Here is a 27,926-nt window from a genome sequence, read left to right as displayed (position 1 = left end):
ATCTATGTCCCCAGAAGTGTGGCACCCTCCAGTGTGCCATGAACGCCAACTGTTGGGGTCAGTCCAGGTGGCTTGCAGAACATGTGGCAGGAGCCCAAAGCCTGACTGGCAGAGAGATGAGACTGGCTTCTGCAGTACCCCTGGTTTCACACGTGTTCTCTCATCCTGGTGAGAAAGGACTTAGTCTTTAGTGATCAATATAATTTCTCAAACTCAGTTTTGTGCATATATTACAGTAAAGGACTTGCACATGTAGTTGGAACTTTAAACGGAGCCAGTGAGGTGGGTCAGAGAGAGAGTAACATTCTCATTGACAAGAAAATAAAGATGAAAGAGGCAAAGTAAATATCCCAAAGCCACAGAGTAAGCTGGTGACTGCAAAGGAACTGGAACTCAGCTCTCCTGGTCTCCACACTGAGGTTGGTTACTCACTCAACAAACATTCACTAAGAACCTCTTGGGTTTGGCTCTGGGGATAGAACTATGAACAAGACAGGTGTTTTGTCTGTCTCTTCTAATTGAAGAGCAAGACAGCAAATGACAAAACATAAGTAGACTATGATGTCAGGGTGCTAAGTGCACTTACCTAAGGATCCTGGCATTAATGCTACTGATCTATTTTCTTGGGTAAAGACTACCTCTCCCTATGTCTTCCTCCAGAAATTGTTCATTTAACTCTCTCTGATAAGAAAGAGGCATCTTTGCTAAGGGAACTTGAATTCCAGGTTTTTGTTTTTGCTTGTTAATTAAATTATGAACAAATCTGTTGAGTCAGTAGTTTGAAATGATATTAAAAATAAAAAAGTCATTTTCTTTCTCCAATCCCAACTGCTCCTACTGGTCTCCAACTTTATCCATACAAATCCCCTGAGGAAGAGAGTTTGGTCAACCTGAGTAGCCCTAAGAGGAAGGACTTCCTTCCACGGGCTGCTGAAATAGAAACACTCTCCATCCAAACACAAAGCATCCAGGGCCAGCTGACGAGGGAATTAGTGATTGGAACATGAGGGGTCTGGGTCTGCACCGTGGCATGTGTGGTCAGGTGCTCCGATCACAAAGCCACAGTGTGCAGAGCACACAGATGTGACGGTCCTCAGGTGCTGGATAAGCTTATGCAGGGAACTTGACATTGGTGACTGTTTCTTAGCCCCTACTGTGTGTCAGGTTCTCAGCTCCGTGTAGGTGAGAAGGACATAATTAAGCGAATGTAGCTGGGAGTCACAGGGACAGTGATGTGCATCTGCACTGGCCCAGAGACAGCCTATCAGTTCTGCTTGGGGAGCTCAGGAAAGGATGGACCGAGGAGCTGACCCGAACGGCATCTTGAATGACAAGAGATAATCAGTGTGTGGCTGGCAGCGGGTGGCTGTCAAGGGCACTGTAGACAGACTCCTGCTAGAGAAAGAGCTCAGGAAGTTGAGTGTGGCATGTACCTGGGGACAGCTAGAGTGTGAGTGAGACGCAGGGGGAGGGATACTGTGGGAAATGAGCCTGGAGGGGTTCAGCACCAGCCACACAGGGAAGGCCCTTGTGTGTGCTGTTGGGAGTTCCGGCCTCATGCTGGAGGCCATTCAGAACCACTGAAGGGTTTGAAGCCGGGGATGGCATGATCAGATTTGCACTTAATGAGGCTTGCTCCGACGGTGGTTTGGCCTGAATATTAACATATTGGATGAGAGAAAGAAGCATCCGGCACCTTCTTATTAAAGGTCAATGTGATTTGTTTAACCAAGCTTGCACAAGAAACATATTGGGTACTCTAGCGTGCTGCTATTATTGTGTTTTATTTTATTCAGGGGAGTGGGGAGGAGAGAATGCAGCAAGCACCATGAGGGGCATTTCAGGCATGACCAGAGTAAAGAAAGAGGAGCTCTATGCTGAAATGGTAATCGGCCCTTGGGTGGTAGCACACTTGAAGAGAGGGCTGGAGGTGAGCACAGACCAGGAGCAAAGGGCAAAGGGTGATGTTGATGGATTTACCCCAGGATTGTTGATGGGGGGGCAACTGTTTCCAGAACATCACAGTGGATGCAGTGGCCACAGAAGGCCTGGGCAGATCTTTATTCCTCACTGTATTCTTTGGTTGATTCTTGTTAATGTTCCTGCTTCATCTTTTGCCCTTTTTATTTCCCAGGCTATAGAACTTGGACAGACCCAGCGTGAAGAGTCTGAGCTTTGGACTCCTGCCCGAATTTGGATGCTGACTTTGTTGCTCATCGTCTGCGTGAACTTGGACCCACCGATAACAGACTGATCCTCTGCTTCCACATCTGTAATATACAGATGGTTGGAGTCCTTGGCTCATGGGGTTGTTTGAGGAATGCATGCAATCATGCTTTGCAAGTGTTATCCAGCACAAGGCCCAGCCTAGGTTAAGTAGCAATTCTGGGTAGCAGTGTCCTTGCCTAGCTTCTGGGGATGACCACTGCTTTCTTCCCCAGGACTCCCTGTTTTTTTTTTCCCACTGAGTTGGTGCCCTCTTTTTTTTTTAAAATGTATTTATTGAATTATTTTGCCAATGATTATTTACCTATTTGACTGTCCCCATAAACTGGGAGCCTTTCAGAGAATTATTTGCATCTTTTATCTCTGAATCCTAATTGTCAGCATGAAGTCCTCTACATAGTAGGTGCTCAGTAAATGTAGATTAAATGAATCTATGAAATGGTTTCTCCCTGGAAGCCCTGCTAGTGGTGTTGCTGGGCAGAACCAAGACAGGAAAAGGCAACATCTGGTCAGATGATGGAAGGCATCTCTGAGGCTTCAGCCTGTACACATGCTACTTACCACCACCCCCTTGCATGTCACACCCCAGGACATTGGGATGAGACTGATGGCTTTGTCTCCATCTCCATGTGGTGTTCCCATGTGTCTACTCCAAGTAAGCCTGTACCCTCAACTACCTTGCTGAAGTTGGTCTGCATTTAGCATGTAACATTTGTCCTTCTGACTCACCACTCTGCTTCAAAGGCTGCTATTAAATCAATGTTCTCTCTTTTAGGTAGTAGGATTTGAGAGCGGCAGGCTACCTTTTTGCATCTTCTTTCTCCCTCACGGAAGCTTGCTTTTATTTGGTAGGACACAGACGCTGGGATACAAGAAAGGAATATGGCCAAACCAGAAGTTTTCAATCCTAGTGTCCAGGCACACTGGGTGTCTCCCCTGGCCAACCAGGCCTGGAACTGAGTATCACCCACAAGCTAGCTTGTCCACGCAGCAGCCAGCAGACCCCCAGCCTTTTGTGTACCTCAGTGTTATGGTCTGGTTGTTGTAGGCAGAACGGAAGCCTGAGAATTAATTCATTGGATGTTGAATCCTCCTCTCCAAATTCTCCAGGCTCTAGTCATTAGAGTAAGGATGGCAAAAAAATCTAGAAAAGGTCAGGATTGTTTGTGCACAGAGATACACAGATATGGCACGGAGCACAAAAGAGGCCAAATGGGGTAATGACACATGTCTCTGCTAGCTTTAAAGACATTTATGGAGAGAAAGTCATGGCAGAAGTTCAAATAGTTTTTCATGGACCATCTTATAAAGATCTCTCTCTCTCTCTCTCTCTCTCTCTTTCTCTGTCTGTCTGTCTCTCTATCTATCTCTATCTCTATCATCTATTTTAATCTATCTTATGAGAAAATAGCTTATAGAGGGAAAATCATCCCTGGACTTCAAGTCAAGAGTCTTAATCCAAGTCCAACTGTGGCTTTGCCAGTAGCTTATGATTTCTTCACAAGTAAGTCATGTAACCTCTTACTTGTGGCAAAAATTGTGCATAAATGCTCAGGCCATCTTCAGATAACAAAAATTACATAGATTCAAAAATGTCTCTCTGAATAAACAAGTTTATATAGCCAAATTTATCTTCTCTAGGTCAAGTTTTTGGCATGAGAATGTTGTAGCTTCTTATGCATTGGCTGTATCTTTCTAGTACAGGAAACCCCTGGATAATCAATAATAATAGAATGTCTATGAGGCTGGGGTTGTAGTTCAGTGGCAGAGCGCTTGCCTAGCATGTGGGAGGCACTGGGTTCGATCCTCAGCACTACATAAAAACAAAATCAATGAAGGTATTGTGTTTACCTACAACTAAATATATATATATATATAAAGAATATTTAAGCACAATACACAGCCCATTTCAGTCTTTCAAATGACTGCAAAAGTTGATAGTTGTGTGTTGGTTTTATGGCATGCTCTTGCTGAATCTCTGATGTATTTTGTACTGAGTTCTTAATCATGGTTTCAACTCTTAATTTTTTTTTTTTTTTGTTAAAAGCACACTATGATGAAATGCTTGGGATAATGCAGTAGGGAAATCTTTTCCTTGGTCCGAGATTCTGGCCTCTGTCAAATGTATCCTGCTTACTCATGTGGACCACTGATGAGCGCTAACATTGCCTCTTCCTGCTTATGCGGTTCTCGTTCAAAGCAAATGGTTCCAATGCGAAAAAGACTGGGCACTTCCCGAGATCAATATTGTTTCTGATCAATATGGAACTATTTGGCAATTTTATTATATGGAATGACATTTCCTCTTATAATCTGAGGCAAATTCAACTGAAATGAAAAAAAAAGCAATTACTAAAGAATAAAGTAATATGGTTTTCTGTTTTACACAAACAATAAATGAAAAGAAGGGCCTCCGAGAATTGGATTCTTGGAGGTAAGCTGCCCCTTTTCTACTCCTTGCTGACATGAATAACTACTTAGATTGCAACCTGGGAAGCGGCGGGCTGCATTTCGCATTCTGTGAAAACATTTCCGAAGCCATTCCTTTGAAATGAAAGTACAAGTTCAATTAAGCATAGAGAAAGGCACCCGGAGCAATCTGCTTAAAGTCCTCAGTGATATTTCATCACATTTAACACCACGTCCCTTAAGAAGCAGTGCAGAGAACACTTCCCCAAGAACTGTGAAGTAGAAGGCGGTTACAATGGGGCCCACCCTGACCCACGCCTTCCTCTTTTAACAGAGGGGTTTGGGGGAGGGTGGGGCCAAAGTGGAGTTAAACAAAGAAGCCTGAAGAAGTTCTTTTAAAGAGTCATGTATGTAAGAAATAAATAATTTTTTAAAAATTGAAAAAAAAAAAAGAGTTTGCTCCACTGCCAGACACCTTACGGGAAAACTGTCTTCCAGATGCCTTCAGTGGGCTGTCTTTATTTCCCTGTAGGAAATTTATTAAAAATGTCACCAGACCTTTGTGATCCTTTGCATTCCTGTTATTGAAGCCCACCATCATATTGACATCCCATGACATGAATGAGGCACACGAAGTTGAAGGGCACGTGAAATAAAGTAACACACTGTCCGAGGATGTTAGAAGATTGCTCATTTATAGACAATGTTGTAAGAAGTGCTTCCTCTTATCACTTAAGATGGCTCTTTGCACTCAACTAATCATTAATTTGCCACCTGAGAATACCACAAAATCCCCCTTTATAAAAAAACGAATGATGAAATCATTCAATGAAATCAAATGATAGGAATGCTATCTTTTATTTTTCTGGGGTCCTGAGCCAGCTAATTAATTAACACAAGGAAAACAGAGGAATGGAGGCATTATTCCAATACACTACATAAAAAATTAGAACATTTCAATAAGCTACCAGTACCTTCTCTAGAAAATGTTTCCAGAAAAATCTTTTTTTCGATGTCACGATTGCAATCTTGCCCCTCACTCTGTTGAAGGGGAATTTAACTTTAATAAAATGGATTTTCTTTAGAAGACTTTCTAAATTCATCCTGAAATTAATTCAGGTTGGTTTTTACCCATTGTGGATTCCAGTTAGTGTTTTATAAGTTTTTACTCAGAGGTAGGAAATCTAAAGCTTCTAAGGAATGCAGTAGAGTCTCACTGTCATTACAGTGTGCTGCATGGGTACAAATAGGAGCCACGCTTCATTTAAAGTAAGAAAATTCTGTTCACCTTTGGTTTTATTCTCATTTGGCATCAAAGTGACCTGATTCCTGGCTTTGTTAACCAAGTCAAAAGAATGATTCTGCACAATTTCCTCTTTCCTAGCCATGCCTGCTGTGCCCAAACCTATAGACCTGGCAATTGGGCAGTGTCTCCACCAGCTGCCATGTTGGGGTGATTCCCCCCAGGTTTCTAGGGAAATCTAAGCTTCCTAGGAATCACATTGTCATGACTGTGCACTATAAAAATACTAACTACACAGGAGCTGTTTGTTCCCTCCTCCCCACACCTCCGCACTGGCTGAGGAGGTGGCCACAGAGGAGCCTCTTGCATGGTGGGATTTTACAGATATCTTTAGAAGTGTTTTTCAATTCTAAGTCATGAAGATTTGAGCTGCTCTTTCGAAAGTGAAGACATGTCCCGCCTCTCTTGTCTATTTATTCTTACTTCCACGATTTCACCCAAGTTTAAATGCCATCTGGATGTCGATGTCTTCCACATTTACATTTCAGTATTCTCTCCTGAAATCCAGACTTATCCAACTGCCTACACCCCACCTCTTCTTGGGGGCCTAATAGACATCTTAAGCTCAACGTGTTCAAAGTTTGTGATTCCCTTTCCACCCACAGATATGCTTCCCCTAAATCTGCCCCATCTCAGTGGATGGGAGTGTCTTCTAGCCCCAGCTAAAAACCTTAAGGTCATTTTTGACATCTCTTTTCCTCCCATTTCACCCATCTGATTTACCAAGAAATCTCTTGGCTTTACCTTTAAAATAAACCCAAATCATTTGCCACTACCCCTTCCCATTGACGTAGTCATGATCAAAGTCCCATGATTTGGATGGCTGCCTTCGTTTCTCACTTTCCCCCTTGATTCTCTGAAGTCTATCTGCAGCCAAGTAACCAGAGTGCTCCTTCTTTCAGCAGATCATGTCCCTTGGCTTGAAGTCAGACTGGCTTCTAGTTACAACATGGCCTCCAAGAGGAAGACTTGGGGACGACTGAACCCGTCTGAAAGCACTCTCTAAGCCTTTTCTGGTTACTGTATATGCCCATAATGACAGTGCCACTGTTGTGCCTCTAGGTGACACTGATTTCCATTGGAGGTCCCATGCCAAGGGAAACACAGGAATTGCAGAAAAGTTGGGTGGGGATGACCCTGAACATGAGCCACCATGTTAGTTGTGTGATTAGTTTATGTCCCTTCCGAGTGGAACAAATACAAAAAGCAAAAAAAAAAAAAAAAAAAAAGGCTCTTCAAAATGTAATGCTGACAAATTTCATGTAATGTCAACGTATCAGGATTAAAACTAGTTTTAAGACCTCAGAGCTAACTTTTCTTGTTCTGTAGGGAGGAAGCACGATAAAGGAAATGACCTAGGACCCAAAATCCTTGCTCTCTAGCGTGGAAGTGTAGGCTGTTGGTCATTAAGTGTGTGCTTGCTCCTCACCCCCATCTCCATGGGTGGGTTTTGATTTTGGGCTTGGCCACGTGGCTTGTGTTGGCCGGTGGAAAGTGAGCAGAGGTCTTAGGTCACATGACGTGTTTCTGACCTCCACCGGGAGACTAGGGCTCCTGGTCCTGGACGAACTCGAGCTGTGTGGAGTGAGCTGCCTCAGCTGACCCCTGGAGCTCTGGCTGGAGACCCCGTTACCCCGACTGACCCTAAGTGCAGCAGGGAAGAGTCAGCGCTTACTGTTGAGTGCCCACTTGGCGGCATCCGCGGGCTCATCCGTAAGCTAGGGTAAGCAACCGGACCCACTTTGGAGGACTTGGTGAGCATGAGCCGAGGTGCTGCATGTAAGCATGGAGCCTGGAGTGTGAACATTGCTCAGAGAGCGTCCCTCCATATTCCTGATGCCCATCTTGTCATACAGTAGGCACTGCATCTAAGCAATCCGGGGAAATTGGAGCTCCGCGGGGGTGTAATTCTGGGCAGCAGCAGTGGTGTGGGCTGGTTGGGGGAGTAGGGGTGCTGTGGTCAGGTGAACCGAGTACTGTGGTTGCAGTGGTTGTCTGTGTATGTGGGTGGGTGGGTGTTGATTGTTTTCTGTTTCACTTACAAGAGTGGCAAGCAGGCTACCTGATAGGTGCCCCCAAGCAGGTAGCTTTGTCTGCATCAGGACTGGAATTCATGGGCTGATGCCAGCATATCCTCCTGCCTCTTGCAGCGCTTCCAGAGAGATCCCCAGGCTGGTGTCTCTCCCTGTGCCACCTGGCTGTGTCCTATTCCAGGTCCCTCACACCCCCTGCTTGTCACCAGGTCAACCCTCCACAGGCCGGTGGCTTCAGGGGAGTTTAACCAGATGGAAGAGATCTGTTTCCTGCTGAGCAAATCAAATCCCTTTCCGCCTGTGTCCTGTGCATGGGGTGTGGAGGCCATCCCTTCATATCAGGCCATCATTATCCCTGTGGTGCTGGTCCTTTCAGGTGTGTGACAAAGGTCGCTATGGGGAACACCTACATTATTCCCCCCTGGGGCATCAGAGTACAAAATACCTGTTATTAGGGGGCAGAGACAGTCTCCTCTCCCCATGCAGGCAGGGTCTCTTTATCTTGCTTGGATTCCCCTTTCTCTTCCTGTGGCCCTAGCAGGCATGGAGACTGGGGGTGAGATGGCAGAGGGAGTGCTCGTACAGTCTTCTAGGTCTGTCTCCAGAGCACCCTTCCTGCCACTCCTTACTGCTGAGGCCATCATTCCTCCACTCACTTGGGCTTCGCTGATGCTGATGGGGTGTGCTTCACCTTGGGCACCAAGGGCTGCTAGAGATGGAGCCCCTCCCTCTGAACTCTCTGCAGTCTCCTCAGTGCTCTCCAAGGTTTGTAGCTTCTGCTGCCTCTGCCTGCAATGCTTTGGCTTCCTCTTTCCCTCCTTTCCTCCTTTCTTCCACCCCTCTCTTTCTCTATCATTCCTCCCCTTTCTCTTTCTATCCTTCCCTTGATCTCCTTCTCCCTCTCTCTCTCCCCTCCTCTCCCCTCTTCCTCCCTCTGTGGCAGCAGCCGCATCACGTCATATTAATCCGACCAGAGCTGGGGGTGAGGTGGGGAGGGGACGAAAAGCCACTCCCCCCCCCCCCCGCCGCCGCCAATGATCGACTGCGAGTAGCAATCTGTCAGATTGTGTGTTGGGACTTAATGTGCAATTTCATGGTTTTTCACGGTCTCTAAACTGCAAATTCAAGATTATTTGAAAACATTTTATTTAATTTTCATGCTTTTTTAATCAAAAAAAGTTAAAAGAATAATAATCTTTTATGGGCAGTTATAAATGCGCTATTTACAAGCAAGACGGAAATATCTCCCTTAGCTGAGCAATCTAAGTGTGTGCTTAGAGAGGACTCCACCAGCATACTGATGAGGGTGGCCGCAATGTGTTTAGAGACAACTTAATTCATTCTTCTAGATGATGTCTGTCTAGTGGGGTGATTCTCCAGGCTCATCCATCACCCCAGCAGCACCTCTGTCTCCTCACACAGGAGGACCTAGTGGTGAGCAGCTTGTGGGTAGGGCTTGCATCTGAGCCATCTTTACCTTCCTGAAGGAAGTGTTTGTTGAATGAATAAATGAGCAAGCGAGGGGCAGAGATCTCTATACTTTTCCTCCAGTCACCCAGGGGAGGTCTGTAAACACTCACTCTGTCTTTCCTACATCACCTTTGGAGGTAGAAGCAGTGGGCAAAGCTGAGCTCCTGGATCAAGGATGTGCCAGGGAGATGTGGGGAGTTAGAACGATTGCTTGCTTTTTTTTTTTTTTTCCTTTGGTGGAAATCATTGTTTACTTAGTGATTGATTCAAAACCCTAGAAGGGGAAGACTTTAGGAATCTCATACAACTTTCTCTAAATCCTGCAACTTCTGGGGTTGCTGAGGAGGAGGGCTGCGGTACCTTCATTTTTCTCCTCCTTCAACTTTTCACTGTTCTCTTTTTTCTGCTAAAGAAATCTGGGATGAAGCACTCCAAAAACTCAAGGAAACTGCGCAGAGTCTCTGGATCCATGGGCCACAGAGAACAAAAAAACGATGCCACCTCCTGCCTCCTCCTGGAAGGGGGGCCCAGCCATAAGGAGAAGGAGACTCGGCCCGGCCCAGGGACTCTGTTAAAGGTTGGACCCAAAGTACCTGGTGGGTACTTTTGCAATCATACGATTGGCAAAGCTCCATCTGTGGACAGCTGACATGGTGGAGTTAGCCAGCCAGCCATCAGAGTCCCCCAGCTCGTTACCAAGCCACGGGATAACAATGACCACATCATCATAATCGTTATTGCCTGAGACAGGCGTGGCTGACTAAGACACCCCAGGGACTTCTGCTTGAAATGAGCTGCTTCTTGGCCAAACCCCGACTCTCCAGAGTGACTTTGTAACAGAATTAAAGGATCATGAAGCTGAAAGGGGCCCACGGAGATCATCAGTTCTGACTTCTTGCCTTTCGACAGGGCTGACCTTTATAGAAGAGTTGCTGTAGGGGAAATGGAACCAAACTTACTTTTATATGTTATTCTTGTGATGGTATCTCTGTTGAGCATTCGATTAAGAAATGGGTTTGATGAATCAGAAACCTAAGGGGGGGAAGAGAAGAAAATATGAATGACTGGGTAGCACTTTCCCAGGATAAGCATCACCTCTGTGCATTCTCTTGCCCATTTGTAACGGTTTGGATGTGAGGTGTCCCCCCAAAAGCTCACATGTGAGACAATGCAAGAAGGTTCAGAGGATCAATGATTGGGTATTAAGAGTCTTAATCCAATCAGCGAATTAATCCCCTGATAGGGATTAACCAAGTGGTAACTGAAGTGGTAGAGTGTGGCAGGAGGAGGGGAGATTTGGGGTCATGGCTTTGGGGTATATATTTTGTATCTGGAGAGTAGAAACTCTCTCTCTCTCTCTCTCTCTCTCTCTCTCTCTCTGCTTCCTGATCACCCTGTGAGCTACTTCCCTCTGCCACACTCTTCCACCATGATGTCCTTCCTCACCTCGAGCCCCGCCCGAGGAATGGAGCTGGCTGCCTACGGATTGAGACCTCTGAAACCGTGAGCCCCTAAAGAAACCTTTCCTGATCTACAGTTGTTCTGGTTGGGTCTTTCAGCCGTCACAGCAAAAAAAAAAAGCTGACTAAAACACCATTCATACTTACTTAGTGCCCACTATGTATCCAACTCTATGATGGCTGGAAATTCAGAGATCACAGACATAGACCCTATGCTGTAGGAGCCCCCAGTGTAGACAAGAAAGACAGGTGAGTGGGTGAGCAAATGGTTTTCATATGATGTGAGGAGGGCTATGATAGTCTCAGGTGTGATGTTATTAGGGAAAAGGGGCATTAGGCATGCGTGTGTCTGGGAGGATGGGTGGAAGTCAGCAGGTGTTTTGGTGGGAGAGTGTGGAAAAGGGGGAAAGGCAATAAAAACATGGAGGACCTATACATCCATGGATGGGGGCCGTGAGAACCTGACCTGCTCACGGAAGCATTTCAGAATTGTGTTGCTGGTGGAGCGGAGGTTGTGGGGAAGGATGGAGGGCGAGGCCAGGGAGTGGGCAGAGGCTGACACATCAGGCTTTGGAAGTCATGCTAGGACATGAACAGTTTATTCTGTAGGAATGGAACTATCAAAGCATTTTGAGTAGAGAGTACAGAGTGACATGTTAGGAGATAGATATTTATCTAAGCACAGAGTGAGAGGGAAAGAGTATCCAGGATAAAAGTATCAGCAGGTGGAAAAAGCCACTCTAAAAAGTAATATAGAAACTTGATATATCACTGGTAATTACTACACAAATTGAATATCCATAAGTCATACCTTTCAGCCAATCAGTCCCTTCCTTCCCACATCCATCCATCCATCCATCCATCCATCCAGTAAATATTCACCAAGTGCCCATCATGGGTCCCATTTTATGCGTATGCCCTTATAGCTCCAATTCCAGGGAGGAGGAGCTAAACTTCAAGGAGCCCAGAGCTGCCTTTGGTGGACCCACCATGTATGAGTTCCCGTGTGGCTCCGCATCACCATGAGCGCTGTTTCCTTCCCAGTGCCTTTTCACTCAGCCTCTCCTGAGTGCCCCTGTTCATCCTCCTCCTTTATCTCCTACCTTGCTCAGCTCAGCTCTGCTCTGCAATTTACGCCTCGGCTGCTAATCGGATGCTGTGACACATCAACATTTTAAACCTGATTTATTCTGAGGGTTGGAAAAACTGCAGCAGATGATGATTATTATTAGATAAGCAACAGGTAATTTTGGTTTGGGGAAAGCACAGGCTGTTTATTTTCCCTCCATCTGTCTCTCTTTTCACACAGTTTGCTGGGTGTGTTGTGGGGAGACACACACCCAGGGGAGCTTGACCAGTGATAATGCTCCATGGAGACTAAAGTCCACTCTGAATGGAGAAAAGTCCCTAATTGAACACTGTCGCTCCCTGGAAACTTTAGTGCTAAATTCAACTTCTACTGTGACATAGCCTTTAGCATTTAAAAGATGGCTTGAAGTCCCCTGCTTGTGCTCAGGCATTCCACTAAGGAAGGAGGGCCAAAAATATGTTGTCATGGCTGAGAAGGAATCTGCCATGTCCCTTAATTGCTGGGGGTCTCAGGCTCCTGGTACCTGGTGAGTCCAGACAGCATTAACATGGAGACTATCCCCTTTTGGGCTGATTAAAAATAATTGAGAAATTTCCAAAGTGCTCACAGATGATTTGTGGGCACTAGTGTGCAGGCGGTGTGGGTGAGAGGATAAAATATGTACTTGGTATAAGTGAGCTTAAGTGGGAAGTTAATGGTGTGTGATTGAGCAGCAATTACAGCCAAATCTCTGTTCCCTGTGGTCGTGGAAAGGATGGGGGATTAGTGGAGGACAGAGATTTAAAAAAAAAAAAACTCCACAGATGTACCACTGTCTTCTTTTAGCCAATAACTCCAAGTCTCCAGCTTTTGGGCAGGATGGCAACTTTAGGGTTAAATAATAAAATAGATGTAAAACACATACTACGGTGCCTGGCACTGGGATTCTGCTCTTTCTTATTTCAGGGTTTGTGATGATGTCAAAGACACAGTGCAGGAAGTAGCAGGCTCTGTGCTGGGACCAAGATGACACGAAAAGCCTAAGACAGGGTTCCTTGGCTAAATGCCCCCTTCCTGTCATTGCTAATGGAGGAGTTTGGAGTTTGTGGCCAGGGACCATACCTTATCATGGATGCCCCTGCCCAGTGCACAGCTCTGCCCTGCCCTGACCCAGATGAGGGCAAGGATGTTAGGGGAGGCTTGGCACCTGGGAGATGGGTGGGGAGAATTGCATATTGTACAGGGTCATGCTTTGGGGGAGGAGTGGAGCCCTGGGGTTGCATTACTTGCCATTCTTTTGAGTAATGATGATGATGTCATTGAAAGCTACCACTTCTTGATGGTAATGCCGGGATTTTTTTTTCTTTTCTTTCTTCTTTTCTTTTTCTTTCTTTTTTTTTTTTTTTTTTTAGGAGAGGTCTTACTATTACAGGCATGAGCCACTGCCACTGTACCCAGCTGAATGCTTGGTTTTGATTGATTATCAGATTCCAAGTCCTGATTGGTCCTCTTTCTCAAATAATCTGGCCAATGCCTTCCCAGGGGCTACTACAGGCACTGTTGACTTTTGGGATTGTAACCTACTGTAACTTTTTTTAAAAAAATCTATTTATTTTCGTAATTGGAAAGATTTTTTTTTTTAAATTTTAAAAATTTAGTTTTTCTGCTTTACTCTACCTCTGCCAAAATGTTAAAGGGAGTTTTATATAATGAATTAGAATTTGCTTGGTTGGAGATTTTGTACTGTTGCTGCCTGTTAGGGAGATGCCTGAGGCAGGTGCCTCCCCAGAATGTCTGAAAGACAGCAGCAGGAAAGTGAGAGAGGATGAGCAAAACAGGGAAGCCAGGAGGAGCTGTTCAGTGCAGAGCCTGCAGAGGAGGCGCATCTCCCTTGTTTCTCAGGAGCAGCAGATTGATGGACAGGTCTTCAGCCCTAGGAGGCATCAGTGGGAAGCCCCTCCCCTTCTGCTATTGCATCCTTTGATTCTACTGCTTTAGGGGATCTGAAGCTTGTCCCTGGACCCAGCACATTTTTTTTTTTCTCTCTAGGACAGAAACTGCCTGAACCCTCAGGTCTTGATGCTTGAAATGGAACCCATCATTTTTACATCTTGCTGCAGGGGACTGCATTTTTCATGAATCTCATGGATATTAAAGTCACGAGACCCTGCAGCTTTTCTTAGGCAGGAACATTAATCCATATCACCTCTTTAATATTTCCAACTTCAACAGAGACTGATTTTCTGATTGGGGCAGAGAACGGCCAGAAGAGAAGAATGAAGGAAGGAATGCAAGGCACTTACTTTTATAAATATAGAAACTACCACCAATCCATTTGGACTCTTTGCAGCTTCTGTGACATTTGTATATAACTCATGGTTATAGTGGATAAGCTGCACCTGTCAGGAGGGAAAAACAAGAGTGAGAACAACAATCCAGTGTTAAAAGGTGTGAGAAACAGCATGTGCCCCCCACCCCCATAAAAGTGAACTAACTGCAAAGTAAGTTGAAGAACAACCACAGACAGGCTTTTAATTGAAGGGATTTCAGTGGCATATGTAAGTGTGTGTCCTTGTGAGTAAAATGCACACAAACATGCATAGATACACACATATACCCCATACATATTTGCAAATGTCTTCCGGTGACAAGCATGCTTTTAATAAGCTCAGTACCCATCTGCTCCTGGCTCCCTCCTAGGACAATTCCCCTAAAGTGTGTGTAAAGTGAATTTCCTTATTAGGAATGAAACAGCCCTGCAGGGGCCCACACAATCTCCCGGCTTCACCAACAGCTGCCACTGAGAAAATCTTCCTGGCAGCCTTTGGAAAAGCAAAGACTTGGTAGGTCCCTAGTCAGCCAGTGGCTCTGAGAAGAGATTGACCAGTCTGGAGGGTGCAGGGATTCTCATGCAGAGAGGGACAGAAGCTCAACTTCTGATGCACCAACCTTCATAGGTCACCTAGTTGTGCAAAATGTTGCCTCCTCGGCCTCAGCAGAAGCCAGCCATTTGCCTGTGGAGCCCTGTGCAGCAGGCCATGTGGGGAGCAAAAGGAGCCCTGGATTCAGGCTGCAGTGAACTAGGCTTTCTCTCTGTTATGTAATTTTTTAAAAGTTGTTTTAAATCTGTGAAACATAGCATATATGTATGTTCAAACCAATGCACCACCAATTCTTAGCCACCTGGTCACAGGACTCCACCGCATTCCTGATTCCATTGCTTCCTCCGAAAACATGAGTGTCTTAGAATTCATCTCAGGGCAGTAAATTTAAAATGGATTTTTTCCCCCAACAGTGTAGAACTATAATTTTTGAAAAAAAACTTAAAAATATAGAAGTAAGAAGCAGTGAGAGACTCCTCCACCTCTGGCTCATCCCAGCCTGAGCAATACCACTATAAAATTTCGTGTAGACCTTTCAGACACCTTTTCGTGCTTATAAATCATGCTCATGGAAATAGGGCTTAAAAAACAATAGAGAAGGAATCATTTATAATTATGATTCTGAACCTGCTTTTTAAAAATGGAACACTAGTTCCCGGCTGTCTAAGTCAATACATACAGATCTACCTTACTCTCCCTAATGGCTGTTGCTTTTCTGCTGTGTGAACGCCCCATAACGTATTTAACCATTCTCTCACTGGCTTTCAGATTGTTTCCATTTTTTTTTTTTGTCTCTTATAAACAATGTCACGGCAAGCTCATCATATATCTTTCTGTAATGGTGTTAGCGCTTTCTACAGGCTGATTTGAGAATCTAATAAGGTTGTGCCTGTAAAAGTGATTTGTGACTCTGAAAGTATAAGAGTATTCATTATTGCCATATCCTGAATCACATTAAAAAAAAGGATTGAGGTTTTAGAAGTTGAGAAAGGCAATGATCAAAAAAGGTGCTTTACCTTGAACTTTGGGGGAAAAAAAATCTCTCTGATGCAATGGTTTGCAACCTTTGCCATGCACCCAGATCACCTGGGTGTTTTGAAAGCCCTCCGGGGCCTGCCTGCCCGCTCCGATTCTGGTTTTATTGATTTGGGGTGCCAAGCAGACACTGGTATTTGTTAAAAGCTCTCTGGTTGGAAGGCAGCTGGAGTTGAGAGCCAGGAGAACATCAATAAGCATCAAGACCCCTCAGGGCCTTCTCAGATGGAGGGTACCTTGAATCTGAGGTTGTCTATACATCCCGAGCCAGTGGAACTCCTCGTGGAGGGAGCACGTGTTACCGCGGCTCTTGAGCTGTCCGTTGGCTTATTTCTTTTTTTCCTTCTTGTGAGTTTTGCCAGTAGAGCCAGATTGTGTCATGGTAGCAACTTGGCTGTTGTCAGAAGGGCCACCATAGGCAGGAGCTGGTGAATGCTCCATCTCTGCAGGACCCTATCAGGCCCATGTTCATTGCCCCTTCTCTTGTTCCCCCAACACAACTGGGACTTTTGGCAAGTGGAGACGTGTTGCCCTGTGGAAGTGCCAAGGTTCTCATATGCTCAACACCCTTTTCTTTCCAGTGCTGAGAGAGCTTTTTAAGATGAGATCAACACACATGCCACCATCTGCTAAGATCCTCCAGTCTGACCCAAGTGGCCTACAAAGCCACCTGGTTGATGTGCCAGGGCTTCAAGACATGCCTTGAAATTGCAGCAGGCTCGGAACACTAAAGCTGGGGAGAGGAAGGCAGTCCAGGGGAGCAATCCTGTTCCCCAGCTTGCAAGCTAGAAGAAGGCAGGGAGAGGTCTTCCAGGTCACTGGCTGCCCCATGGGATGGGATTCTGCCAAGGGCTGGGGGCTGTTGGAACAGGGCTGATATGTGTGGGGGTCAGGCTGTGCTCTGCCTCAAGGTCCTGGTAACATATTTAGGATTTTTATTTGAAGTCTCACCTCCTCCTCGTTCCAAGGTAAGTTGCCTAGGATTCTGGTGTTATGAGCTTTGGTTTCTGTTAGCAGTTGGTTGATAGACTGCCTGTTCCATTAGGTTGAACAGATGAAATTGACCTTTTGATCTACAAAAATGATGATTTTATAGAGTGAACATGTTCTTAAAATGAAATTACTTTGAGTGTGGCATCCCCCCGCCCCCACCCAGGTGTTAGAAAGATGACAGGGTACTTTGCTACTCAATGTGTGGTTTGGGGATCAGCGATAGTCACAGTTAGGGCATCTGGGATCTTGTTAGAAATGCAGAATCAGAGCCCCACCCCAGATGTCCTGGATCAACAGTCCTGGATCAATTTGTATTCTAACAGATTCCCAGCGATTGGAAGGGAAATTCAGGTTTGAGAAACACTTATTTAGCATGCGCTGTTGGCAGGTTAGCAGAGCCCTGTTTTGCCTGGCTGTTCACCTCTTCTCCATTTCAGTGTGGCTGGCTTCAGGGGTACATGCATCGTGTATGTTGGAAGGTAGACTGTGTCCATAGGAAGCCTGGCATAAGAATTATCAAAAGGCTTTCAGCAGGGGAATAAAATAATCTGCATAGACCATAAATGGCATCCTGGAGGAGGGAGAGAGAGTAGGAGTGGGGAGGGTGTCATTCAGCTGTTGGCCCTTTAAGGCAGAGATATGCTTAGTTGGATGGATACAGCATGGATACATGGTGACTCCAAGGCCCATAGAGAGTTCCCAGTCCACAGAACCTCTGGGAGCAGCACCAGATGATGCCAGGAAGCAGCTGGCAGTGGCCAGGCTTCTTATTCTCACCTGCCAGAACACAGTTTGGGCATCAAAAGGAAGAGAGAGAGACCACCTGGGGCTGTACCAGTTCATGCCCTGGCAGCAGAGATTCCCCATGAAACAGCACTGCCTCCCTCGACCTGCCTCCCAGGTCTCTGTCAGTGGCAATTATAGTTCCTACAGTGGTCGTTTTTTGTTCTATGCCCCAACCAGGCACCGTGGTGCTAGTCCAATGTGCCCTCATCACTCCCAGCATGCCTGGGTGTGGGTGGGCCTGGGGAGAGACTCCACAGCTTGTCCCTAGCAGGATGTCCCAAGTACGACTAAGGGAGCAGCAATGTGTAAATTGTATCCCGTGAGGGACCGAGTGTCAGATTGGCAGGTGGGTTCTGAAAATGATATCTGGCAACTACTTCTTGCCCTTTCAAGATGACGCCTAAGATGTAGTTTAACTGAACTTCAACTTTGGGACTTAGTGTAATCACAGAGTCTGACGTGAAATCAGTAGATGATCAGTAAGTGACTGTTCAACCTTCTGAGCAAGCGAGCCCGGCCACCAAGACCGCAGAACAGTGCAGGAGCTGCGTCTGGGAGCAAATGCTTTGAGAGCTAATGATGACAAGCTAATTAAACACCAAGTCTGACTATTCATTAAAGAGATGCCCTGAGAGCTTCCCTGAGCTTAGTTGGAATTACCATCTGAAAGAGCTAAACCTGGATTCCTGGAAATTATTCTATAATTTTGAATTTTTATTAATTTTATATGGGAGCCCTCCTAGAGTTTCCAAGCAATGCAAGACAAAGCAATGGTGGTCATAGAGAAAGAAGCGAGACACTACTGGCCTCTTTATGGTGTTCACATATAGCAGGTGCCACCATTCTCTGCCTCTGAGTGACCTGATGTGACCTGTCCTTGTGTGGCATAGCTTGAATCTTATGTTCTCATCTCATTGTATAACCTCTGTCCTTTACAGGGGCCTGGAACCCATTTATTTGTTAAAAAAAAACAACAACACACCTTCAAGGGCCAACCATAACTATAAGGCCAGTTGGAATAAGATCGATGAAATCCTGGCCCTCCTAGAGAGAGTTTCAGGGAGTAGCAGGTGCTTTGAAGGAAGCAAAACAAGATTTCACTTACAAAGTGAATGTCAGGCATGGAAAGAATGGGGTGCGTGTGTGCAGAAGAGGACCAGCATCTGGTCAAGTAGCTAGTGAAGGCCTCTTTGGGGAGGTGACATTTGAGCTGAGTTCTGATGTTGGACAGGAGCCAGACATGGGAAGATTGAGAGGGGACTCCTTGCTCACAGAGAGCCCCGACAATGCCAAGAGCCTGAGGTGGGGACAGGCAGTGAGACAGGTTGGGGAAGGGCCAAGGTGGCTCAAGATGACCACCTTGGGACTTTGTAGACCATGGCAAGGAGCTTTGATTTTATTTCAAGAGCAATGGGAAGTTGCTGATATGAAGGAAGAAAACACTTGATCTGAGGTGCATTTTTTAAAAGATCTCTCTGGCTGCTAAGAAAAGCAAAATGGAGGCCAAGGAACCCCTGCCTACCGTTCTTGACCTCTCAGGTCAGCTCGGCCTCACCTTCTCTGGGATGCCTTTCATGAACCACTGACATTGAGTGTCGAGCCCTCTCTGTTTCCCTGGTACTCTTATCTGGGAGGTAAATTTATGATGGTCAACTTTATGTGTCCACTTGACCAGGCTAAGGACTGCCCAGATATCTGGTAAAACAGTATTCCTGGGTGTCCCTCCGAGGATGTTTCTGGAAGAGATTAGCATAATAGATTGAGAAAAGAAGGTCCACCCTCACCGATGTGGGCAGACATCATCTAATCTGCAAAGAGCCTGTGGAGAAAAAAAAGACCAAGGGGGGGAAGAAACCATTCTTCTTGGGCTGGGACATCTGTCTTTTCCTGTCCTTGAACATCCCAGCTCCTGGCTCTTGGGCCTTCCAATCTGGGGCTCTTGGACTTACTCCTTAACTCCCATGGGTCTCAGCTCTTTGGTCTTGGACTGAGGATCACAGCTCTGGCTTCCCTGGCACTTGCAGGTGGCATATTGTGAAGCTTCTCTGCCTCCATAATCTTTTGAGCCAATTCCATAATAATCTCCTCTTATACATCTCTCAGTATATCTTAACTGGTCCTATTTCTCTGGAGATCAAAATATGACTGATCAAAGTTCAAAATATTTTACAACCCAAAATGGCATGAATGCTGGGTGATCAGAACAGATGTAATTCACAACCAGGATAGTCACAGGGGAGCCTAAGTATCATTGTTGGTCATCATTTTTTTTTTGAAGATTATCACTAACATTTGTTGAGTAATTCTTTGCTCACCAGGGAACCAAATGTAAGCCCTAAGTAACATTCCTCGTGCTCCACCTCCCTGGCCACACCCCACCTGCCTTCAGTTATCACCCAGTCAATCCCCATCCGTGGATTAACCCAGCGATTAGGTTAGGGCTCTCATAATCCAATCATTTCACTTCTGTAAATTCTTCCATTGTCTCACACAAGAGCCTCTGGGGTCGCCTCATATCTAGACCACAACAGGGAACTATATTCATGTTTCGGAATTTTCTTAGGGCCAAAGGCAAAACTTTTCCTATGCCCCATAATTGAAGCAATGAGCCTGAAAAGCATTGGTCTTTGATGACAAAGAACTCAGCTCAGCTTTCACACCAGTGGATAGGTACTCCTCTTTGCCAAACCAGCAGATCTCCTGCAAGCAAGAGTCAGGCCCACAAACTGGCCGTCCCTGTCGTAGGTTCAGCTGGGAGCAGCCTCTGCAGTTCAGGTCTCAAGCAGAGCCTGAACAGAGAGAGGGCATGGTGACTCGCCTGTGTGTGCCAGTGGGCTCCCACCCCTCACACCTCAAGAGAGCACCTGGCTCTGTTCTCAGGCCTGGTGTACTACTTTAGTTCATCTTTATAATGGGAGGCTCCATTAGCAGAAGACCCTTCGTCAATGTGAAAGAGCTGCCTTGTGATGGAAAACCACACCTGACATTCAAGGAGACGACCTTCCCTCTGCTTAAATACTCCAGTGGCTTCCCATTGCCTGTAAGATAAAGATCCGAATCTGAGCACAGTCCTTGTCATGCTTGGGTTAGAAGGTGTTCCCCCAAAGCTCCTGTGTTCATGCAGGAAGATTCAGAGGTGAAAGAAAGGATTGGATTTTGAGAGCTGTAACCTAATCAGTCCATCCTAGTTGAATGGGCTAACTGGTAGTGTAGGCAGGTGGGGCAGGACTGGAGGAGGAGGGTCATTGGGGTGTGTCCTAGAAGGGTGCATCTTCTCTGCAGCCCTTCCCCCTTTCTCTGCACCCTGGCTGACATGAGCAGAACAGTATTCTCCCACCATGCCCTTCTGCCATGACAGAAACATCCTTCACCAGACTTTAAGCTTCATCTGGACAAGGATTCTATCTGACACCCCCAATATCCAGCACTGTAGCTGGCTGGCACATATCAATAAGAGCAGGGTAGAAACAATTGTCAAATGAAGGAAGGAAATAATGTAGGCTGTGATCATCCAATGACATGTGACGTCCCAAGGGATAGGGACAGGGACAAGCTGAGCAGGTAAAGAATAGTCTTAAATCCCAAAGGGTACCTCTAATGGAAACCAAGATTCTCAATATTGCGCGATAAATAAGCCTCCTGCAAACTAGGTCAGCCAGACTGTTTGCAAAGAGCCACTAAACGTCTTATCCATGAGGCAGTTTCCATCATAACTATTCAACTCTACTGTCGTGGTATGAAAACAGCCATAGAGAAACTATGGAATAATGGGTATGGCTGGGTTCCAAAAAACTTTATTTATAAAAACACCCTGTGGGCCAGATACAGTCTGTGACTAGAGTTTGCTGATCCCCCGGCTAGTTTAAATCTGAGAGATGAATAACCAACTTTCCGAGCGTGCATTTTCTAGAAAGTATTCTGTACAGGCAGAAGGAAAATGGAAGCTGATAGAACCTAAGCATTAACCTCTCCCTTTGCTGTAAATTATAATGATCACCATTGTCACATTTTTATAGTCCTTTACATTTTTCAAGGCATAACCAATTCAAATGAGTTTAATTCCAATCAACACATAGGTCCCAAGTACCTACCCTGTGCCAGACCCCAGGAACCCAGAGATGAATACTCTCTATTCCTTGAGGACCTCACCCATATTATTCTTGTTTGTTCCTAAAATAGACAAAAGATGAAACGAAGGCACAGAGAAGTTAAGCAACTCTTCTGAGGTCACACAGACCAACAATGACAGTTACCCTGGTCTACTTCACTTTTTTTTTCCCCAAGAAAGGAAGGAAAAAAGGGAAGATGTGTTGTACTTGAGGAGAGATCACATTGAAGCAGCTTTTGCTGGGACAACAATTATAAGCTAGAACTTATTTATAGAAAGTCATTAACAAGTTTGCCTTTAAGTGTAAGAGCACACACAGTCTGTAGAGAAGAGCACAGTTTGATATTTACCAGCCACTACATTCTCTCCCTAAGGTTTGGCAATTATCAGTGGCTAGCCTGGTGATGATGGTCTCCTGCATTTTAAGACACAGAAAGTAGTTACAACTAAAAATCAAAAGAAGTGCCCATGCTTCATTGACGGAAGACCCCTAAACATCTACCACAGAAATCTAGAAAATATAAGTCCCCCGCCAAGAAGATCACAAAACTTTGATTTTAAAGTGTGATGTTTTTATTGAGCTGTTCTGCAGTTTGCTCAAGTGCAATGTGATAGGTTTGGGAACAGGATGATGCTGAAAATGTAAGGCTTCCAGTCTATTCCGATACCTCTTCTGTCTGAGTGACCTCAGGCTAGTTACGTGGCCTCTCTGTGCCTTCCTTTCTTCTTTCATAACATAAGAATGCATCCGAGCATTACTGTGAAAATCAAAAAGGTAACAACTGCGCAGTCTCTCAGGAACTGGGCAGGGGATAAGCGATCTGAGATGTTCCTCTGGCACTTTATTGTTGATTTTTTTCCCCTGAAATTTTCTGAAATAGCTGCCTCTAGAAGGCAAATTTGCTTTCCCTGGTCCTTCCCCCAAACATCTGTACCCTTTCTACTTGTCATTAGTGAAGCTGCTGAGAGCCAGAACTGGATGCACAGCTTGTGATGAGCTCTGGATCCTTCCAGAAGCAGCTTCCAGGCAGAGGCTGCTACCACCCAGGATTTGAAGACGAGGCACATGGGTCCTTTTTGAGTCTCAGCTGATTATAGTTCACATTCCCCTCACTGACCCTGCAGACTCAGGCTTCGTGACTCGTGCCCCTTTCCTCTGCACCCTCCTATTTTCGGCATATACTCCGCACGGGGCTTGATGAAGAGAGCTCTTCGGCTCTGGGGTCAAACATCATGGGTTTGAGTCCTGGGTGACTTGGTTTCTTGCATCCTCGATTTCTTCACATGCAAAACTGTGACTACGGCATCACAGAGAATCCTCGTGCTGATGAATGAGCTAACACGTGGGAATGAGCTCCAGTGTACAAATGAGATACAAGTGGCTTCCAGTGCAGTGTCAGACACAGATGAGCCCTCGTTCAATGGGAGAGCTGGGGATTAGGTAGAAATGGCTCACTGCTGGGGCTCGGATGAGGGAAGGAGAGGCCCAGAGTGATGGAGAGATTCACAGGTTCTACAGAGAACAGCAGAACGGGGCCATTAGGGTGTAGGGGCCTTGTTTCCTGAGGGCAGTGTCTTGGTAGCTTGCGTTATCTTATTGCCATCAGGATGCCAAGAAGATTTTTCTGGTCTCTTCTTTCCATGGTTTGTATTATGAAAACAGCACGTGGTCTCTGGTTTGCCTTTCTGTGGATTATTTTCAATCCCTGCGAGGAGAGACCGTCCCCGGATGAAAACCACCCTACTGCTCTGTCCAGGTCATTTTATCAGATAGTTATTGAGTAGTTAATTCCAGAGCCCGCATAGATAGTACTAATGAAGTCTCGCTTTGTTTTAATTATTGTAGACATACAACATTGTATAGTTTCTTTGAATTAAGACAAGAGTTGTTCTCTTCTATTACTTACAAAAACTTCTACCCACAAAAACGTCTAGGGCAAGATAGTTTCCAAATATGTTCCAGGAGAATTTCAAGAGGGCAGATAGGCCAATAGCTCCTTTTTTTTTTAATTGATTTAAAAAAAATAAATGACAGCAAAATACATTACAATTCTTATTACACATATACAGCACAAATTTTCATATCTCTGGTTGTATATAAAGTATGTTTACACCAATTCAAGTCTTCATACGTGTACTTTGGATAATGATGTCCATCACATTCCACCATTTTTACTAATCCCCTGCCCCGTCCCTTTTCTTCCCACCCCTCTTCCCTATCTAGAATTCATCTAATCCTCCCATGCTCCCCCTCCCTCCCCCACTATACATCAGAGAAAACATTCGGCATGTGTTTTTATTATCATATGTGCAAAAAACTTAATACAAGCTAAAGGAAGACAACATTACATTGAAAATAATTCATTGTGGTTATTTATTATGATTGAGTAGGTTCAACATTGGGTTCATATCAGGTAGGTCAACTTGGGAGAACTCTTCCAATGAAATGTGTCACATTGGTTGAATAGAGTAGAAAACCATGAACATTTCAATAGGAACTACTTATATTTTGTCACACTGGTCCCAAGTTAGCATCTATTTTGGTGGAATTATTCCTCACTTCAAGGGAAGAACTTGGCTTTGACAGTTTGCTTTTCTGACTTAATTATTGTGCTGCGCAGCTTTTGCATCCCTTAGACACAGTTGAAATTATCAGTGAGTTCTGATAACTTCTCCGTTATTCTCAGATTAAAGTGGCTTCGATTTTGAACTGAACTAAAACAAGAAAACATCTGGAGCTTCAACCTGACGCAGGACTTCCATTGCCTGATTTCTGAACTCTGGACGTGAGCAAGGAAGTTGACTTCCAGATGACAGTGGGGTATCACAGAAGGCTGAGGAAGGTTCTGAAGGGTTGGGTATTGTGACCTCCTGAGTGCAGCATGGATGCCATCCCTCTCGAGGGACCTCGGTGTCCTCTAAGTAGTTAGTCATAAAGGCTGTGGCTTTGCTAGTTTAGATGTGACTAAAATAAAAATGAGTGTGACTTGCCAAATACGCAGGGTGATGACTGTAAATGCTTTCACAGTAAGGGCTCAACCCGAGGGCTCTTCTAGCTGCACACACTGGTCAGTCTCCCTCATGGAGGAGGAAAAGATTAAATCCTCACCGCTGTTGGCCAAAGCCCCGACTCAGTCATTGTTCATTTACAAGAGCCACTTTGGACGACTCCTCTCCTAACTGCCTTATTGATGAGCAATAGATGCAGCATCTATTAGATATAGTGGGGAGGGGCTTCTCTCCTTATAAATCAAGCTGCACAGAAATTTGGATAAAAGAGTCATAAAACTAGGCTTGATTTTGTACACATAATTGCTTGAAGTGTGATGCTTAATAACTAGAAATGCACACTAGTTTGTTTCAGAGCCATTAAATACAGATAAACACCATCCATGTGAACTGAGGTGAGGGTAGAAAGGGGGCAGAACTGGGATCAAAGGGGTGGGGTTTTAAAGGGGTGGAATTTTACAGGAGCTGGGGCAAAGGGGCGGGGTTTTAAAGGGGTGGAGTTTTAAAGGAGCTGGGCAAAGGGGCGGGGCTTTAAAGGGGAGGATGGGTATTATCAGTCTCTGCACACTTATGGATCTTAGGGTCTTTATCTGGAAAAGGTGGAGATTTTAAGGACCGAGTTTGGTGGTTCTGGTAAAAAATAAACAAGGCTTGGTGGGAAGTATAGGACATTGCCGCCCTCCTGAGCTTCCCTCAAAGCAAAATAATTGCCTTGAATAGAAATCAAATAATTAAATCAAAGTTTCAGCGGCAGCGAGTTTATGCCCGGGTTGTGGGTGAATGGAGCTGTGGGGAGGCTGGTTGTGTAAACAGAAGAGTTGGCTAGGCAGAGACTGCAGACAAAGGGTATATGCGTGCAAGTTGGGCACAGTTTCAGGCTTCCTGGCTGCCGGTTTGTGGCTTCTGGTTTCTTCTGTGATAGTGATTAGATCAAATCAAAGCAAAGGCAAACAAAACAATGTTTCCTAAGCCTGGGAATCACCACCCAAGCTTTCATCCATTTATCCTTCCAATACACCCTTATTTGTGTTTCTCATGTGCCAGGCAATGCGCTGGGTATATGAAGCTGAAAAGAGGGAAGATCTTATAGAAGAAGGAGGCACATGTACAAAGGCCCTGTGGCACCACAGAGGACACACATGTATAAGAAGTAAGCGGGGTTGAGGAGAGAGAGGGAGTGAAAGAGCATATCCAGTCTTGGAGACTGTGGTAAGAATATTGCCTTTATCTTAAGAATAATGGAGAGGCTCCAGAAGTTTGAAGATGGGGAGAAAGTGTGTGTGGAGGGGGAGGGGATGGTGATGACCACAGATTTGCTTTTGGCACAGATCATTCTGGCCCAAACCATAGTGAGACGTGCTCTTTTATTGTAGTGTGTTTCCCACCAGAGAGTCTAATTCTTCCAGGCACCATTGCCAACTGTGCCAACTTTCCCCTATTCTTGTCCTTTCAGAGGCTGCCCAGGCTCTCAGTGGGTGGTCATTCCAAACCTGGGATCAGATGACCCACATTAGGAAGCAAATCTCATGCCACAGGACTTGACAAGTTAACCATCCTTGAACATCTGCTGAAGTGTTTTAATCATAAAAGGCATCACAAATTATTTCATGATTTTTTTTCTTTATAATAAAAAAGTGAGTCAGGAATAGTGGTGCATTCCTGTAATCCCCACAATTTGTTGGGGGCAGAGGCAGGAGAATCTCAGGGTTGAGGTAAGCCTCTGCAGAGTTCTTGCACAGGCAACGACTTTCTCAATAGGACCCCTAAAGCTCAGGAAATAATGATAAGAGTTCATAACAGGATGGTACCAAATTAAAAACTTCTGCACAGCAAAGGAAGCCATTAGGATGGTGAAGAGAGAACCTACAGAATGGGAGTAGATCTTTGCTAGCTACTCTTTGGACAGAGGATTAATATCTATGACATATAAAGAACTCAACAACGTAACCACAGATTAGCTATTGTGAATTGAGCTGCTGTAGATATTGATGTGGCTGCATCACTGTAGAATGCTGATTTTAAGTCCATTGGGTATAAAATGAGAAGTGGGAGAGCTGGGTCAAATGGTGGTTCCATCATAGCTAAACTATGGAATGACCCAAGGTGCCCTTCAACAGATGAATGAGTAAAGAAATTGTGGTATAGATACACAATGGAATATTACTCAGCCTTAATGAAGAATGAAATTATGGCATTTGCCGGTAAGTGGATGGAACTGGAGAATATCATGCTAAGTGAAATAAACCAATCCCAAAGAACCAAAGGCCAAATGTTTTCTCTGATATGCAGATGCTAATTCACAATAAGGGGGAGCGGGGCTAGGGAAGAATAGAGATACTTTGGATTAGACTGAGGGGAGGGAGGGAGGGGAAGTGATTTGGGGTTAGAAAGGACAGTAGAATGAATCAGACAGTATTACCCCATGTGCGTGTATGATTTCATGACTGGTGTAACTCTGCATCATGTACAACCAGAACGATGAGAAGTTATACACCATAGTTATGTATGATGTGTCAAAATGCATTCTACTGTCATATAAATAATTAGAACAAATTAAAAAAAAGAAAACAAAAAACTTTACATCAAAAAATCAAATAAACAAATTAAAGGGGAAATGAATTCGATACTTCTCAAAAGAAGAAATACAAATGGTCAACAAATATATAAAAAGGTGTTCAACATTATTAGAAATTAGGGAGATGCAAATCTAAACTACACTGAGATTTCATCTCATACCAGTCAGAATGGCAGTCCTCAAGAATACAAATAATAATAAATGCTGGAGAGGAGGTAGAGGAAAAGGAACACTTTTACACTATTGATGGGATTGTAAATTTGTACAACCACTATGGAAATTAGTATTTCCATAGGGAGGAAATTTCCTCTATAATTCCATATGGAGTTTCCTCAAAAGGCTGGGCATGGAACCACCATATGACCCAACTATACCACTTCTTGGAATTAATCTTAAAGAATCAAAGTCATTCTACTACAGTGATTCATGTATATCCATGTTTATAGCAGCACAATTCACAGCAGCCCAACTAAGGGACCAGCCTAGGTATCCGTCAATGGATAAATGGATTAAAAAAGTGAGATATATATATATATATATAATATATATATATATATATAGGTACGGT

General features: G+C 44.8%; 1 protein-coding gene across 1 annotated transcript in view; it reads right to left on the bottom strand.

Moving 5' to 3' along the window:
• Positions 1 to 27,926, bottom strand: part of Ca10 (carbonic anhydrase 10) — a 475,256-nt gene that overhangs the window by 6,669 nt on the left and 440,661 nt on the right. The window contains exons 5-6 of the mRNA XM_015495458.2: positions 14,274 to 14,369; positions 10,401 to 10,473 (exon numbers count right to left, since the gene is read on the bottom strand). Of these exons, the coding sequence (XP_015350944.1) occupies positions 10,401 to 10,473; positions 14,274 to 14,369 (169 nt within the window). The remainder of the gene's footprint in view (positions 1 to 10,400; positions 10,474 to 14,273; positions 14,370 to 27,926) is intronic.

This window comes from Marmota marmota, unplaced genomic scaffold, assembly GCF_001458135.2.
Source record: "Marmota marmota marmota unplaced genomic scaffold, marMar, whole genome shotgun sequence".
Taxonomy (NCBI): Eukaryota; Metazoa; Chordata; class Mammalia; order Rodentia; family Sciuridae; genus Marmota; species Marmota marmota.
This window is presented reverse-complemented; position numbering and strand designations above follow the sequence as displayed.